Source organism: Quercus robur, chromosome 11, assembly GCF_932294415.1.
Source record: "Quercus robur chromosome 11, dhQueRobu3.1, whole genome shotgun sequence".
NCBI lineage: Eukaryota > Viridiplantae > Streptophyta > Magnoliopsida > Fagales > Fagaceae > Quercus > Quercus robur.
In genome coordinates, this window is record NC_065544.1 from 31,861,818 (window position 1) to 31,877,840 (window position 16,023).

General features: G+C 35.5%; 2 protein-coding genes across 3 annotated transcripts; one reads left to right on the plus strand and one right to left on the minus strand.

Annotated features, from left to right (window-relative positions):
* The first annotated feature begins 271 nt into the window (after positions 1 to 271).
* LOC126705506 (uncharacterized) lies at positions 272 to 5,225 on the plus strand. Its single transcript, XM_050404561.1, has 4 exons — positions 272 to 487; positions 1,287 to 1,557; positions 2,519 to 2,579; positions 4,483 to 5,225. Exons 1-4 carry the CDS (start codon positions 411 to 413, stop codon positions 5,049 to 5,051), a joined length of 978 nt encoding a protein of 325 aa, XP_050260518.1. The 5' UTR covers positions 272 to 410; the 3' UTR covers positions 5,052 to 5,225.
* Positions 5,226 to 7,878: 2,653 nt separating this feature from the next.
* LOC126706243 (uncharacterized) lies at positions 7,879 to 12,549 on the minus strand. 2 transcript variants are annotated; one of them, XR_007648539.1, is made up of 6 exons: positions 11,823 to 12,549; positions 10,612 to 10,781; positions 10,362 to 10,461; positions 8,960 to 9,222; positions 8,400 to 8,533; positions 7,879 to 8,030 (listed from the first exon to the last, which is right to left on the minus strand). XR_007648539.1 is itself a non-coding variant. In XM_050405585.1 (5 exons), exons 1-4 carry the CDS (start codon positions 12,477 to 12,479, stop codon positions 8,980 to 8,982), a joined length of 1,170 nt encoding a protein of 389 aa, XP_050261542.1. In that variant the 5' UTR covers positions 12,480 to 12,549; the 3' UTR covers positions 8,077 to 8,533; positions 8,960 to 8,979. The 2 variants fall into 2 exon arrangements, 1 of the variants encoding a protein (XP_050261542.1); XM_050405585.1 differs by lacking the exon at positions 7,879 to 8,030 and having other exon boundaries at positions 8,077 to 8,533.
* Positions 12,550 to 16,023: the final 3,474 nt, after the last annotated feature.

The following is a 16,023-nucleotide window of genomic DNA, read 5'->3' on the forward strand; positions in this document are numbered from 1 at the left end:
GGCTCTTTGTAGCGGCACTAACATAGGTGGTGGTCAAGTGGGCTAGTGGTGGTTGTTGGTGGAGATCTGATTTGTAGTGATTTTTGTTTTTATAATTTGTTTTTGTAAAATATAAATAGGAAGCAGGCATGATATTAGTTTTTTAATGGAAGAAGTAGACAAATGGGGAAGAAGATTTGAACTCCTTAAATAGTAAAAAAATAAAAATAAAAATCTTGTTCGCGACTCATTATCATAGACTCTAGTCTACTCTACAACAACTTGGATCGTACGGCCACGATGACATCTTGATCTAGTTAGAGTGAGAAGAGAGAGAGAAAAGCCAAAAGTAGGGAAAGGAAAGAAAGAAAGAGCGAAAACGAAGAAAGGAAGAAGCTGCTTAGCTTAGCGTTCTTTTTTGTCTAACAATAATGTCTCGTCGGGAAAGGGAAGTTCGCGATTCAGACTCCAAACGACACCAACGTTCTAGGTTCGATCGAGAACCCAGGTACCTTTTACCCGTTTGGGGTTTCTTTCTTTCTTTATTTTATTAATAATTCCAACTCCAAATTTTTTACAAATATTAATGCTAACAATATTGTTCCGCTAAATATTGTTCACTTCTCTAAGAAAATTAAAAATGAATCTTATATATATATAGTTGCAGCTTATTATAGATTAGAGATTGATTGATTACATGAAACTAGTATTTTGCTTGTAGAAGAAGATATGGGAAACATACCATTATTTTAATGTCACTTAAAAACGGGTTAAGGGTATTTAGGTAGTGGGTTCAAAATAAGAATTGGAACTCTTATTATTGCGTCTTTGGATGAGCTTTTTGCAGAATGTGAGGATTTGAAAAACCCATAAGCGTTAATAAGCTAAAAAAGATGAAAGCTTTTCACTTATATAATATTGCACCTGGGAGTAAAAGGAGAGTGCCTGGACTAGTTCTAAACGCGGAAGTCTCTGGTTTGACTTTTGCGATTTAGCTCAGTGGGGGGGGTGTAGACATATGAGGTTTGACCCGCAGGGGCGGTCCCGCTGGCCCATACCTTGAAGGGGGGTTCCTTGTCATAAAAAAGAAAAATGCACTTTTTCTAACAAGTCATCAAGAATTTAAGTTGCACCGTTATATTCTCACTTGTTTATTAACTTTTGAGTTATACAGCAGTGTGTGTATTGGTCTTTTACCTTTTGATTTGAGTTCTAAAATGTGAAACATGGTGAGAGTTTTTGCCAGTTGATTATAGTTTCCTATCATAATATGGCTTTACATTTGTCACTTGGTTTGGTTCAACTAGTCCTAAGAAGTCTAGGAGGGATGGGAAACCAGAAACAGAGAGACTACCCAACAATGTTAATTTGGATGTTGGAGAGCAGACAGACAGGGATCAAAAGCACCATCGTCGGCTGCAAGATGCCATACCACTTGAGGCCCCTTTGGCACCTGATTCTAAGCGAGAAAATGAGGCTGTGAGCAAAGAAGCTGACAAGAAACCTGAAAAACATCGTGAAGGATCAAAACGTTCCTCTGATTCAACTGAAGTACCTCGGTCCCGATCTTATTTTCAGGTCTTGATAATAATCTTATAAATATGAAATTGGTATTCTTAAATGTTTGTGTAACATTTTCACATAATTGACTGCTTCTTGCATAACTGTTAACTTTATGATCCCGTTAGATCTTTTGATTAGTTTCATTTCAGCCTCCTAATATTATCCAACACCTTGTATTCTCCCAGTCGTTGCACATAATACAACTCTATGATAACCATAGTGTGTTTTCATTGCTGACTTATAGATTCATATTGTTCACGGATGTGATGTTTTCTGGGACTTTAAGCACCAGAGTCAACTGACATCGAGAAACTAATGGTTTTGTGTAGGTAATGTTTGTCCACTCTCCATGCCAGAGGTATGCATAGCCTGGTCACGTAGAGGATACGGTGGGGGGACATAAGTTTTTGATTCCCTAAATCTCTAGGTTAAGCTTCTATGAGCTGTTGTGGTGGATTTGAAGGTTGTTTTTATTCTAGATTACCACCAAATATTTTTTTATCTTCTGTACCAGGAAGAAATAAATGGGAAAAAACTGTGCAGAAAATTAAGGGACAAAAAGAAATTTTTTTTTTTAATTTTTAAATAGACATATATATTTTGCAACCATTTAAAAGTAAATGGAAGTTGATTAAGATGAATGAAGTCAACCAACTAATGAGATGTGCACGTTACATTGCACAGCCTGGGGCAGCTTAAGAATTGCAGTAGTCATCTTAATGCATCTCTGTATGTATGCAGGCCTGGAAAATGCCTAAGCTGCATTCCAGAATGGCTTAGAAAATTCTTTCCAACATTACATGATTGCTTGATAAAAAACAAGTATATTTGTTGAGTTTAATTACTTGGTAATATTATTCAGTGTATGCAAACCTTTGTTCTGGGGTGATGTAGCGGGATTTTCTTTCAGCCCATGCCTTCAAGTGGCTCCATGTATATAATAATCTTAGGCTTGCCTGTGCATGTCTTATAACAGCATGATGAACGTGGTAATGCCATGCAAGTTGGTCGAAGCATTGGTCGTAGAGCTACTAGTGGTGAGTTCTATTTATCTTCAACTCTATCTGCGAAGCTCTTCTCAAAATGTTTGGCCTTTTTCCCTTTACTTTTGGCTACATCTGCTTTTCATCATTCACATGATAGTGCTTTCATGCTGTGATTCCCATCAATCCTGCATGTAGTTTACTCTTAGATTTATTATTATTATTATTTTTTTTTTTTACAGGGCCAAACATTCATAGTCATGGTATTTTAATTCTTCAGTGGCAAAGTTGGGTCATTGTAACTTACCTACAAAAAAAGAAAAAAAGTTCATTGTTTCATTATAATATTTATCCAATATAGAGTACTTTATAATAGTTAAGAGGGCATCTTACATATCATAAAATCTTGTCTAAAATACTATTTTGTATTTACACCTTCTAAGTTAGAGATTGCTTCTAAATTAGTGCCTTAACCAAGAAAACTTGCAACTTACACTCTCGAGTATTACAACAAAATCAGCATGCCCCATTTGTCAACATCCATTCAAATCTTGTTGTTAACCCACACAAAAAGATCATTTTGGCCAAAAAAAGAAAAGAAAAGTGACTTCATTTTTTGGCTGGCTAGTTAACAATGAAAATGTGACAGGAGCATAATAGAAGGGCACTTTGGGATAGATAAAGAAAAATTTTATTAATAAAAAATAGCCAACCCACATGAGTGCATTGGGGATGTACTTTGGGGGCAAAAATCAAGAACCAAATTTACAATGATCAAGCAAAATAGGAAGCGAAAAACAAGAAAAATGCAAAAGAGCCACACTCCAATCAAGGAAAGTATGTAAGAAAAAGGACTTAATCTGTAGCAATGACTATTCTTATCCCTCAAAGCATCTAGCATTCCTTTCACTCCACATTGATATCATTGTAATAGTTGAGGTGTAAATTGCAAGTTTTGAAAGTTAAGGGACCGATTTAGAAGCGATCCCAAACTTCAAGTGGATAAAGTGCATTTTAGACTTAAATTTTTTTATGAGTATAAGTATGAGCATCTATGTGCATGTTCATTTGCATGTGATGTAGAAAAAGACATGTTACTCTGTCCAATTATATTTTTATGTTTTTGTGTACCACAATTATTGTATGATTATTTTGAAGTTGATGGTTTTTTGACATCATTGTAATAGTTGAGGTGTAAATTGCAAGTTTTGAAAGTTAAGGGACCAATTTAGAAGCGATCTCAAACTTCAAGGGGGTAAAGTGCATTTTAGACTTAAATCTTTGTATGAGTATAAATATGAGCATCTATGTGCATGTCCATTTGCATGTGATGTAGAAAAAGACATGTTACTCTGTCCAATTATATTTTTATGTTTTTGTGTACCACAATTATTGTATGATTATTTTGAAGTTGATGGTACTATGTCTTTTTTGATTTTGGTAAGGGTCCTTTTGGTTTTGATTTTTCAAGTGGATTAAATCTTAAAAATTGGTCAACTTTAATTTTTGTGTCTCAAGATTGCGTTTGGCTAGCCCCAAGATAAGATAAACTATTTTTTTTTTTTTTTAAATTGAAAAATCAATAAACTCATTTTCAGATAAGATGAATAATTGTTAATAAAGCAAACACTCTTTGAAAAACTGAAAGCAAGCAGGCCCCAAATATATGAAGTAATAAGGTTATGCATTGCTGTTTTGTAAAAAATATAGAATCATTATCTAAGTGGGAATATTATTAAATTAGGAATCTCAACTTTGATCATGCATCATGCTATTTCAAGACTTGAAGTTTGAATTTGATCTTCTTTATGCTCTCTTACTTTGCTCTTTGGCAGTGTTCTAAGTACCACTGCTAATGATCCTTGAAAGAGTAACACCGTTTTAGTTCCCCATCTATGGCTGAAAGCTTAATGATTGTAGCTGTTGTCTTATCATTCATTGTTCCTTTGCTTTAAAGGATGGAGGGATTCTAAGGATCAACACGATGAAAGAGAAGCAAACAAGACAACTTCTAATGCACAGGAAAGAGATGAGAAACTACAAGCTAAGCAGGATGACCACAGCGTTTGGCGCCATGATCGCTTCATAGAAAAGGATGATCCACCTCCACCTGCAAAGAAAAGACCCTCATTTCAGGAGAAGAAGATTACAGTGAATTCTGAACATGCTGACAAATTGGAATCAGAGACTGTAAAGTCAGGCCATGTTGACCATTATGTAGAAGGAAGTGAAAGGAGGGAGGAGAGAAGCCACAACCCCCGTTATATGGACAGACCTGAGAAGCCATTAGCAGGAGACAGGTTGCCACCAAAGAGGGGAGAAGCACATAGGGATAGTTTTCTGTCCAGAGAAAGATATGGTGGTGGTGGAAATTACAGGGGAAGAGATAGTGGTAGACAAGGTTATCATTCTGGTGGTACTCGGGCTGAGAAGTGGAAGCATGATTTGTATAAACCTGAAGGAAGTCCAACCCCAAAAAATGAAGATGATCAAATTGCAAAGCTGGAAGCACTCTTGGCTTCATAGAAACAGTCAGGTCTCAATCTGCATATGCATGCGTATTATGTTCATTAAGGTTTGAGTCTGACTAATCAGATATTTTGTTTAATTAGGACATTCAAAATCAGGGTTTGCTTATTGTGAATGTTCATGAATTCTCTTTTACCACCTAACCAATTCAATTTACAGCCTGTTTACTCATATTTCCAATATGAGTCACCTTACATTTTTTTTTTTGGGGGGGCAAAAATACAATTTACATCCTATAAGTATAGTGAGTTGCCATTTTAGTCCACTAAGTTACCAAGTCTAAATTTTGTTCATAAGCCTATTAACGGTCTCAAAGTTGACGGGACTAAAATGACATAATTTTAACTTAGTGAATTGTCCATTTTAGTCAACTATGTTACTAAGTCTAAATTTTATGGTTTAAATCTATTAATATTGTCAAAGTTAACAAACTAAAATGACAAAATCTTAACTTAGTGGACTAAAATGATAATTCATTAACTTAAAAAGGTTGTAGATTGTATTTCTGCTCTCTCTCTCTCTCTCTCTCTCAATGTAATGTATTGAAAAAAAAAGAGGAAAAATGTGCACGATCCTAGTACATGGGTATTGTTTTGAATGTAACGCCCAACTCTCATGTAGGGATGGCAATTTTTCCCCGTCCCGCTTAACCCGCCCTTCCCCGCTTAGCCCCGCGCTAGTTTTCCCCACCCCGCAAAGGTGATGGGGCGGGGATGGGGCAAGATTTTAGCCCCACACCATGGGGCGGGGCGGGGCGGGGATGGGTTTAGGCTTTTTAGACCCACCCCGGCCCGCCTCGCCCCGCCCTGTCCCACCCCACATTACTAAAGGTTATAATTGTAAATTTTTCATATCCTAAAACTCTACTATTTAAACAAACATATTAATATTAGAATATTTTATTCTACCCAATGTGATTCTCTGCCTTTATTTTGTTATGTGTTCTACTATGAGATTTTTATTTTTTTTATTTTTTTTTTAATGATTGTCTTGTTAAACACTTGGATATATTATTCAATTTTTTCTAAAAATTTATTTGATTTGATGGGATAAATTTAGTTGTAATTTCAAGTATATTTTCATTAAAAAAATTGTACTAGTTGTAGGGCAAATTAACAAAAAAAAATAGAGTTTTACGGGATGGGGCGAGGCTTCGTGAGGTCCCAAGGGACGGGGATGGGATGAGAAAGTATTCCCCGTCATGCAGGGCGGGGCGGGGATGGGGCAAGACAAAACCATACGGGGCGGGGACGAAGATCCCATCCTTCGGCCCATCCCGCCCCATTGCCATCCCTACTCTCATGGTATTGTTTTTGTGTGTAAATCGTTAAACATTCACTAAAATAAACAGAGTCACTCATGTGATGACATGTATCCATTTTTAAGATGGATTAATTTTACCATGAAAGAAATACCATAAGCAGGTGTTTTGTTACACTCAAAATACCCCCAACATCCGCCTTAAATAAGCAAGTTAATGCATGCAGCAGGATCTGCAAATAAAACGAGGTATTGAAGCAACGTCCTTTAGTTATGCCGAGTTATCGACACAATATAGGTTGAATGGGTACCTGCAACTATGAATGAGAGCAATTATTGATCCAACTATGAGTGAGAGCAATTATTGATCCATGCAGAAGAATTTAGATTGAATGGGTACATGCAGAAGAATTTACCTCTTGTTAATTGGTGTTGCCTTTGTCGATGTGAAGAGGAAACTGTGGATCACTTATTGATCCATTGTAAGTATGCTCATACCTTGTGGAGTGAAGTCCTTCGTTTGTTTGGGGTTTAGTTGGTGATGCAGAAGAACGTTGTTTCTCTTCTCTCTACATGGTGGAATTGGTTGGGAAGTCACACTTCAAATGTGTGGAATATGATTCCAACGTGTCTTATGTGGTTAATTTGGAAGAAGCGCAATGCCCTAACTTTTGAGGAAACTGAGAGACTTGTAGATTGTGTGAAATCTTTTTTGCTTAGGACTTTGTTTGAGTGGTCCCGTATTTGGGGGTTTACGCATTATCATTCTTTGTTTGATTTTCTTAATTCTGCTAGTCTTTCTTTTTGATTGGTTTGTATTTTTTTTTTCTGTGTAGTGAGTTTACTATCGTAAATCCATTGTAATTCTATTATCAATAAATTTGTTATTACCTATCAAAAAAAAAAAAAAAAATAGAAGAATAATGGGTACCTGCAACTATGAATGAGAGCACTCAAGGAGTGAGCGGCCAAATATTTGGACTTCGTTTCACAATGAGATTTTTAATATCATGTTGCAGGGCAAGTTGAGGCCATCTAAAAATTGCACAAAATTCAGCTACCAACAAAGAGGTTTCCATGAGTAGTTCAACTTTAGCAATAGTTCTGACGCTTTATATGACTGATCTTAGATCTTTGGAAATCGTTATGTAATGGGTTGGTTCATCAGAATCAGAGTCTGTTTAATACTCAGCAGTATTGCCATGTGATTGAGCTCATTCATGCTGGACTTGTTTAATCTTGGTGAGTTGAAATTTTGAACCTCATGACTGATGTTTAGATCCACCGAGACCATAAAGCATTATAGTGATTACAGGGTGTAAAGAAAAATTTTAAGCCATTTTCAAGTACTTTTCTTCCCCTGACGTGTCAAATACCAAATCAAAATTTGTCCGAGACTTACCATTAACTCATCTAAAATGAGATTTTTATTTAGATTTAAATCCTTTCTTTTCTTCATTTTTTTTTTTTTTTTTTTTTTTTTTTTTTTGGGGAGGAACGAAGAGGGAGGATTTCTTTAATTCAACTTCAGACCAACCACATCACAAGCATGCAGCGTGAGCCAGAGCCAAGGCTTAAATAGATATTGGATATGGATTTTTTATGAGAGCTGGAAGCTACAAATTTCACATCAAGCAACCTGCGTGTAATCTGAAGTTTAATCCATTCAACCGATCCATTCATCCAATCCAGTCAGAAATCCAGTGATACTCTTGCCTGCAAGTTACAAACAACATAATTGACTATCTACAACAGAACAATAAAAAGAGAATCACGCACAACCATAATTTGCTTTTTGGTGAAATAGATTTTCTCAGTCACGGTAATACTTTTTTCGCATTTTCCTTCGCTAATATTAAAGCTCTTTCAGTATACTCTGTAGATAAAATATACAAGAACAGGCAAATTACAAAATTTGCATGAACCCAATTGCAGGAAAATATGAGGTTGGGATCCAGTGGTTACAAAGAATTCAAGAGCTTGTATATAAAACCCACTTTTTAGAAGCCAACCTCCCCAATCAGATGTTGAAAGGAAAACCGTTCAAACATGTGGTTAACCATTTTCCATCCCTTAATCACTGACCTGCCTGCAAATGAACTAGAATGGCCAGCAGCATTTAAAACATGCTGGGCAAAGACAGTTTTTTTGAAATCATCCTCTCTGGACTCCATCATCTGGTGTGGCCATCACCATTAAATTGCAATCCATTGCTAAGCCTATATTATCAAGAACAGAATAGAGTTAAAATAGAGGAATTAATAAAAGAACATAAGTCGTGTAAAATAGCAGACGTTGCAAACAATATTTGTTTACTTTGTCTTCCGTCAATTGACTCATAATTTAGAAATGTCTGCCAGTGCATTGAGAGCAAATACTTATGAGAATTAAATGGATTTGCAAACTATTGTGTGATATGATATATTCTGTAGTCCTGGGTATAGAATTTATGTTGTTTCCCATATGATACCAGATATAACAGCAAATACTGTATTTAACATACAAAATTGAGATAATTGCTACAAACACATAAAAACATTCCAAAACTCAATCATTCTGGAGAGGTAAGAAAATTCCAAGCTAATTGAATTAAATCAAAGGATATCATAATTGTTTACTACTTTGCTTGAGGAGAGATCTCTCACCTGAAATGATTTAGGCTACATCAAAGATGAAGATCTTCTATATCAGGTAAGAGACTTGAATTCCCAATAGACTTCTTATCAGGTAGGTTAACCACCAGCTGACCACATGCACCACTTATATCCTGACCCATTTGCTTACGAATTGTTGTCCGGATGTTATAGGTACCCCTAAGAATTTTCTGAAATCTTGATACCCCCTCTTCGCTACTGGTTCTGAATTGACTCAAAGTACCAATTGGATTGAATGGTATTAAGTTCACAATCTACAAAACAAGGAACAAAGCCATACATATGTCAGACTATAAAATGATAAAATCATGTGAAGTAATAATGGTACAGACACCAAAGAGACTTTATATTGAGCAACACTTGCGTTGCTATTTTTTTTTTTTTTTTTTTTTTTTTGGTCTGGTAACATGTTTGTCGCATAAATGATGCCATTTATTGTGTACCTATTGAGAAGGTCAACTACTAATGAAATACATGGCTAGGGCATTGCTAAAATATTTTCTTCAGCAATGACAAGCACCTAGTCAAAACTATAATACAAGCATCTATATTTCAATTTTCAGTCATAGTTTATTTGAAGCCTATCAACCTAGGTTCATATTGCAAGTCTAGAGTAACAGTTGGAACTTCATGCCTTTTGTACTTAGTTTGGTATTTACCTAAGATCCAACCCAGTTATAGAATTATTGCCCCTGGGATACAACCTGCATATGATAAGCTAAAAAGATCTAATATTAATCGTATAAATGTTTAATTTATGTTAGTTTTTCTCTAACTCTAACATCAATTTGGTCAGTAGTCAATGTAAATCAATCGCAAACAGGTCAAGTTTGACTTAACTAAATTTTATTTTGATGGGCAATAAAAAATGTATTGAAAATAGATTTGGCTGAAAATTGGAATGGTGGCCCATCGCTGACTACACTTTAAGGTAACAAGATGTCTATCAGTAAAAATGTTGTTGGGTGAAATTTTATATAAAATGCCATGAATGAGACAAAATATTTGGCTGCTTAATACAACCAGCTGTCCCCTGATTTCTCAAGGTCAGCTACAGAAACCCAACATAGGCACAGCTGGTTTCTTGGCAAGTATTTATTTTTACTCAACAATATTATTTGTTTCCCAGAGTTTCAGCATGCATTATTATAATTATTTATTCTTTTCAGGTGTGCCTTGCATCCATGGAAGTTGTCTTGAGCATCAATCAGTTCAGCGGACCACATAAGCATCCAATTATACACAAATATAATGCTATAAGAAAAGGTATTACAAAGTTTAACACCTGTAAATTGTGTTCAGACTGATCATGATAAAACTTGGAACTTGTCAATATTCAAATTCAAGAGCTCACGACTTATCAAAAGAGTGTGGGGAAAAAAGAGGAGCTCACCACTTGAAATGTCTCTAGCAACTTGCCAAGTAGGTGGGCATGCTGCTCTCCATCATTCACTCCATCAAGCATTATGTACTCAATCAAAATTTTTTGTTGACTGCAATTTTGAGATGAAACATGAGATATTCTTGGAATTCTCACTGCCTTCACAATTGTAAAGTCTAAAGAAATGTATATTCACATAACTTTTAGTAAGGCATTAAGTATGACAAATTTCTACCCTTAATTGTGTGTGTAAAATTCCTACCTGATCTTTTGATATTGTTGCAGCGCATCCATAAGCTTTTCCAGAGGAAAAGCCCGAGCTGCAGGCATTATCTGACAACGGATATCTTGAACTGGTGCATGCAATGAAACTGCTAAGTTCAAACCTGGCAGATCATTATGAAGCTTGTTGATAGCATGAACGATGCCAACCTACAGAAGATTAGATGCACAAAAAACACTTACGAGTCAGACATTTCCCACATTAATGCCCTATTGTATTCTAGCAATTAACACAACTTTTTTTTTTTTTTTTTTTTTTGAGAAAAAACAATTAACGTAACTTGGAATTATACCCAAGACTGCATCTTAAATAGACTGTAGTATCATTAGACTGGTAAAATATATCAATAAGATTAGGAAGAGAGCAAGTAAAGGAGTAGGAATGGGCAAGGGATCTCACGTTAACTGATATCTGTGGACCAGCAATAAATTCAATCCTCAGATATGAATTGCATGCTTCAAGTGATGGATTGATCATGTCCACTCTTAAGGTAAACTCCTGGTTAAATTCATGTCAGAAAAGGAACCCCTCCCTTTCAAATCCTCCAATTTCCTCCAATGGTCTTAAAACATCCATGTAAACCATAAAAAATCAAATAAATGCCATGTGTTTCACATCTGGCTAAAAGTTGGAGGGAATTGAAGCATTTAAATGAGAAGAGATCTTTTTCCCAATTTTTTTTTTTTTTTTTAATTAAAAAAAGGGTACTCCAAAGGTAATGAACATTATTTTCTACATATGATTTGAGTCACCTAGAACATCGAAATAGCCTTAAGAGCGTTTGATGACTTGTAAGACAAAATGACATGTTAGCAAAGACATTTCTTTTCAATCTTAGAATGTACCCCTGAATTGCGAATTAGAATCCTCTCCATTTGCTTTGAAATGGAAAAGGCCCATGTGAAGGAAAATATGGTGTCAACTGTCAAGTGAAGTGATGTTGAAAATGTTGCACCCGTGCACAAAGCTACCACTTTATGTATGTGATCTAAAACCAGTTATCATTCCTTATTTCACACCTACTACTTTCAGAACAGAACAGACTCAAGTTTCTACCCAGTACTTTTTTAGTTTACACAAACCCGTCAGCGTCAGCACATGAGTTGATATGGGTAATCTAATATTAGGTTAAAACAAATCCTATAACATAGAAATAGAAATAGAAATAGAAAGAAAAGAAATAGTAATACCGTTGAGACAGTTATTCTCCTGGGTGACAACTGAAAAGGCGAACCCAACATGACACGAATAGCATCAACCAAAGCAGCATAGTTATTCAACGGCTCACCCATCCCCATAAAAACGACATTACGTATAGAGTCAACTCGCGAAGCATGAACCAACTGCTCCACAATCTCACCAGACGACAGGTTGTTCTTGAACCCCATGCTCCCCGTGGCGCAAAAGCTGCACCCCATTTTGCAGCCCACCTGAGACGAAACGCACAGCGTCGACCTCGGCCCGCCGGGGCGGGGCTTGCCATCGTATTTGCCTAAGCGCGTGTCGTATTTCATGACGACGGCCTCGACGAAGCTGCCGTTTTGGAGCTTTATGAGGAGCTTGGTGGTGACACCGTCGGAGGAGCGGTGAAGGGAGTGGAGGGTGGTGGTTAGGGGTTTGAATTTGGAGGCAAGGAGGGAGTAGGCGGCGGAGGGTAAAGATGGAATTTCGCACCAATCTATGGCGGTGGTGATGGTGTTGGTGTTGGTGTTGGTGTTAGTGTTGTTAGGGTTTTGGTGATGGGTGATTACGTGTTTCCATATCAGTGGGATGAAGCTAGCGTTTATGCTGGCCTTTTCGAATTCTGATCGGACTTCTTTTGCGTCGAAAATTGATTTCATCGACATTGTTGATTCTCTCTCTCTCTCTCTCTCTCAAAATTTCACACCTTGATTTCTGAGGCTTCTTCCTTGGCTTCGGGTTTTGGAGAGTGCAAAACAAAATCAGTGGAGTTCTGAAACGACGTCGTTTTCTATTTTGCAGGTCACTAGTGAAGAAAGCGACATGTCGTTAATTGTTAAACCAACAATCACAGAAAAATTTGCAGAAAAGCATCTTTTTGAAAAATATTAGCAAGAAAGCATGTGGAGGAAACATTTTAGTTAGTTAGACTGTTTTAAAAAAAAAAAAAAAAAAAATGGAACTTGAGTTTCTGAAACTCGAGTTCCAAGTTTTTTCACACGGAACTCGAGTTTAGGAAACTTGAGTTCTATACAAATGGAACAGTTTCTTAAACTCGAGTTCCACCTTTTTTTTTTTTTTGGTCCATGTCAAACTTCATCTAAGAGGAAATGGGTTGGAACTCGAGTTTGTTAAACTTGATTTTCAAACCAGTCCAACTAACTAAAATGTTTCATCCGTATGCTATGTAGCAAAAAATTTTCTAAAAATCTACTATTTGGCAAATTTGGCCAACAATCACAATTCACAAGTAGCTGCTGCCAAAGTTGTATTTGGTATTAATATTTGGTATTAATATTATGCTTAAATTTTTACCATATATTAATTATGTCCCCCCACATCCCTCCCCCCCCCCCCCCCCAAAAAATGTCCATACTCGTGGGAAAATTTATTAAGTATTTTTGGAGTATAATGATATGGTAATCCATTTTCTCGTATTCATAATGAATTCTATCACGAGTACTTAATAATTACTTATTGTCAAGTTTAGTAACGTCAGCTTGTACCCAAGTGGGGTATTAAAATGGTTGAAAATAAATGTGAAATTGGCTTGGTTGGGATTGTGTGATCTATTAGTTTGGTGTTGACCTTAGCATGCTCCCTTGTCTTTGGGTTAGTGGAACGAACGCTTACTTAAATAATCATTATATATATATATTTTTTTTTTATTTCAACAACCCACCTCAAAATCAAAAACACACTTTCTCTCTCTTTATATTAATTTTCTGAACACTACTCTATCTATCTATCTATCTATCTCTCTCTCTCTCTCTCTCTCTCTCTCTCTCTCTCTCTCGGTGACTTTCTAAAACTTCTTTCCTTTTCTCTATCGATCAGTTTCTTCTTCCTTCCCCCTTTCTTCACCGGAAAACCCATTAAAAAAAAATTCAAAATACCCTTCAATGGGTTCCAGTTAGCTTAACTGATAAAACCTCTAATGGTTGAATAAGAGATCTAGAGTTCAATCCTCGCCTACATTAAAAACCAATTGATGGCTTGGTTTGATGATAAATAGTTATCATCAGGAGTAGACGCCATAGGTTGAAACTCTCTCTCAAAAAAAAAAATCACTTCGACACAAAACACATATCAATTCGAGTCCATTTTCAGCAGTTTAGACAAACCTGAGGTTTGACTCTTCAGATTGGTTTTTTTTTTAATCGGTTTTATGTTGGGTTGGGGTCTAACTCTTAGGGCTGATTTGGGTTTTTTTGAATTGATTTTATGTTGGGTTGATTCCTCCATCTTTTTCTAGACTGAATGGAGTTAGAGAAGAGAGAGAATCAAGGTAGACGGAGAGAGAGAGAGAGAGAGAGAGAGAGAGAGAGAGAGAGAGAGAGAATATATTTAAAAGAGGAAAAAAAAATTCGTTCTAAGTCCATTCCTACCCAACCCGGTTTAGAAAATTCCCAAAAAATAGTATAAAAATTCTAAAAATTAAAAAATATCATTCCGACTTTATTTCTAGCCAAACCAAGCTAGGAAAGGCTGAAAAAGAGGAAAAAAAAATTTTCCTTCCGAGTCCGTTCCTACCCAACCCAATTTAGAAAATTCCAAAAAAATAGTATAAAAATTAAAAAAAAAAAAAAAAACATCATTCTGACTTTATTTCTAGGAAAACCGGACCGGTAAAGGCCGAGAAAAAGAAAAAATAAAATTTTCGTTTCGAATCCATTTCTACCCAACCCGGTTTAGAAAATTCCCAAAAAATAGTATAAAAAAAAAATAATAAAAAAAAAAAATCATTCCGACTTTATTTCTAGCCAAACCGGACTGGAAATGGCTGAGAAAAAGAAAAAATAAAATTTTTGTTCCGAATCCATTCCTACCCAACCCGGTTTAGGAAATTCCCAAAAAATAGTATAAAAATTCAAAAAATTAAAAAACATCATTCTTGCTTTATTTCTAGCCAAATCGAAATGGAAAAGGTTGAGAAAAAGAAAAAAAAATTTGTTCCAAATTCGTTCCTACCCAACCCGGTTTAGAAAATTCCCAAAAAATAGTATAAAAATTCAAAAAATTTAAAAACATCATTCTGACTTTATTTCTAGCCAAACTGGAGTAGGAAAGGCCAAGAAAAAAGAAAAAATAAAATTTTCGTTCCAAATCCGTTCCTACCCAACCTGGGTTAGAAAATTCCCAAAAAATAGTATAAAAATTCAAAAAATTAAAAAATATCTTTCTGGGTTTATTTCTAGCCAAACCGAACTAGAGAAGGCATTGAAAAAGAAAAAATAAAATTTTCATTCCAAATCCATTCCTACCCAACTTGGTTTAGAAAATTCCCAAAAAATAGTATAAAAATTCAAAAAATTAAAAAACATAATTCTGGCATTATTTCTAGGCAAACCGGGCCGAGAAAGGCCGAAAAAGAGGGAAAAAAAAAATTCATTCCGAGGTTGTTCCTACCCAACCTGGGTTAGAAAATTCCCAAAAAATAGTATAAAAATTCAAAAAATTAAAAAAATTAAAAAACATCTTTCCGGCTTTATTTCTAGCCAAACCGAACTGGAAAAGGCCGAGAAAAAGAAAAAATAAAATTTTCGTTCCGAATCCGTTCCTACCCAACCCAGTTTAGAAAATTCCCAAAAAATAGTATAAAAATTCAAAAAATTAAAAAAACATCATTCCGGCTTTATTTCTAAGCAAACCGGGCTGGGAAGGCCGAAAAAGAGGAAAAACATTTTTTTTGTTCCAAGTCCATTCCTACATAACCCGGTTTAGAAAATTCCTAAAAAATAGTATAAAAATTCAAAAAATCATTCCGACTTTATTTCTAGCCAAACTGGGTCGGGAAAGGCCAAAAAAGAAGGAAAAAAAATTTTCGTTCCGAGTCCGTTCTTACCCAACCTGGTTTAGAAAATTCCCAAAAAATAGTATAAAAATTAAAAAAACATCGTTCCGACTTTATTTCTAGCCAAACCAGACCGGTAAAGGTTGATAAAAAGAAAAAATAAAATTTTTGTTCCGAACCAGTTCCTACCTAACCTGGTTTAGAAAATTTCCAAAAAATAGTATAAAAATTCAAAAAATTTAAAAAATCATTCTAGCTTTATTTCTAGCCAAACCGGACCGGAAATGGCTGAGAAAAAGAAAAAATAAAATTTTCGTTCCAAATCCGTTCCTACCCAACTCAGTTTAGAAAATTCTCAAAAAATAGTATAAAATTTCCAAAATAATAAAAAAAAAAAAAACATCATTCCTACTTTA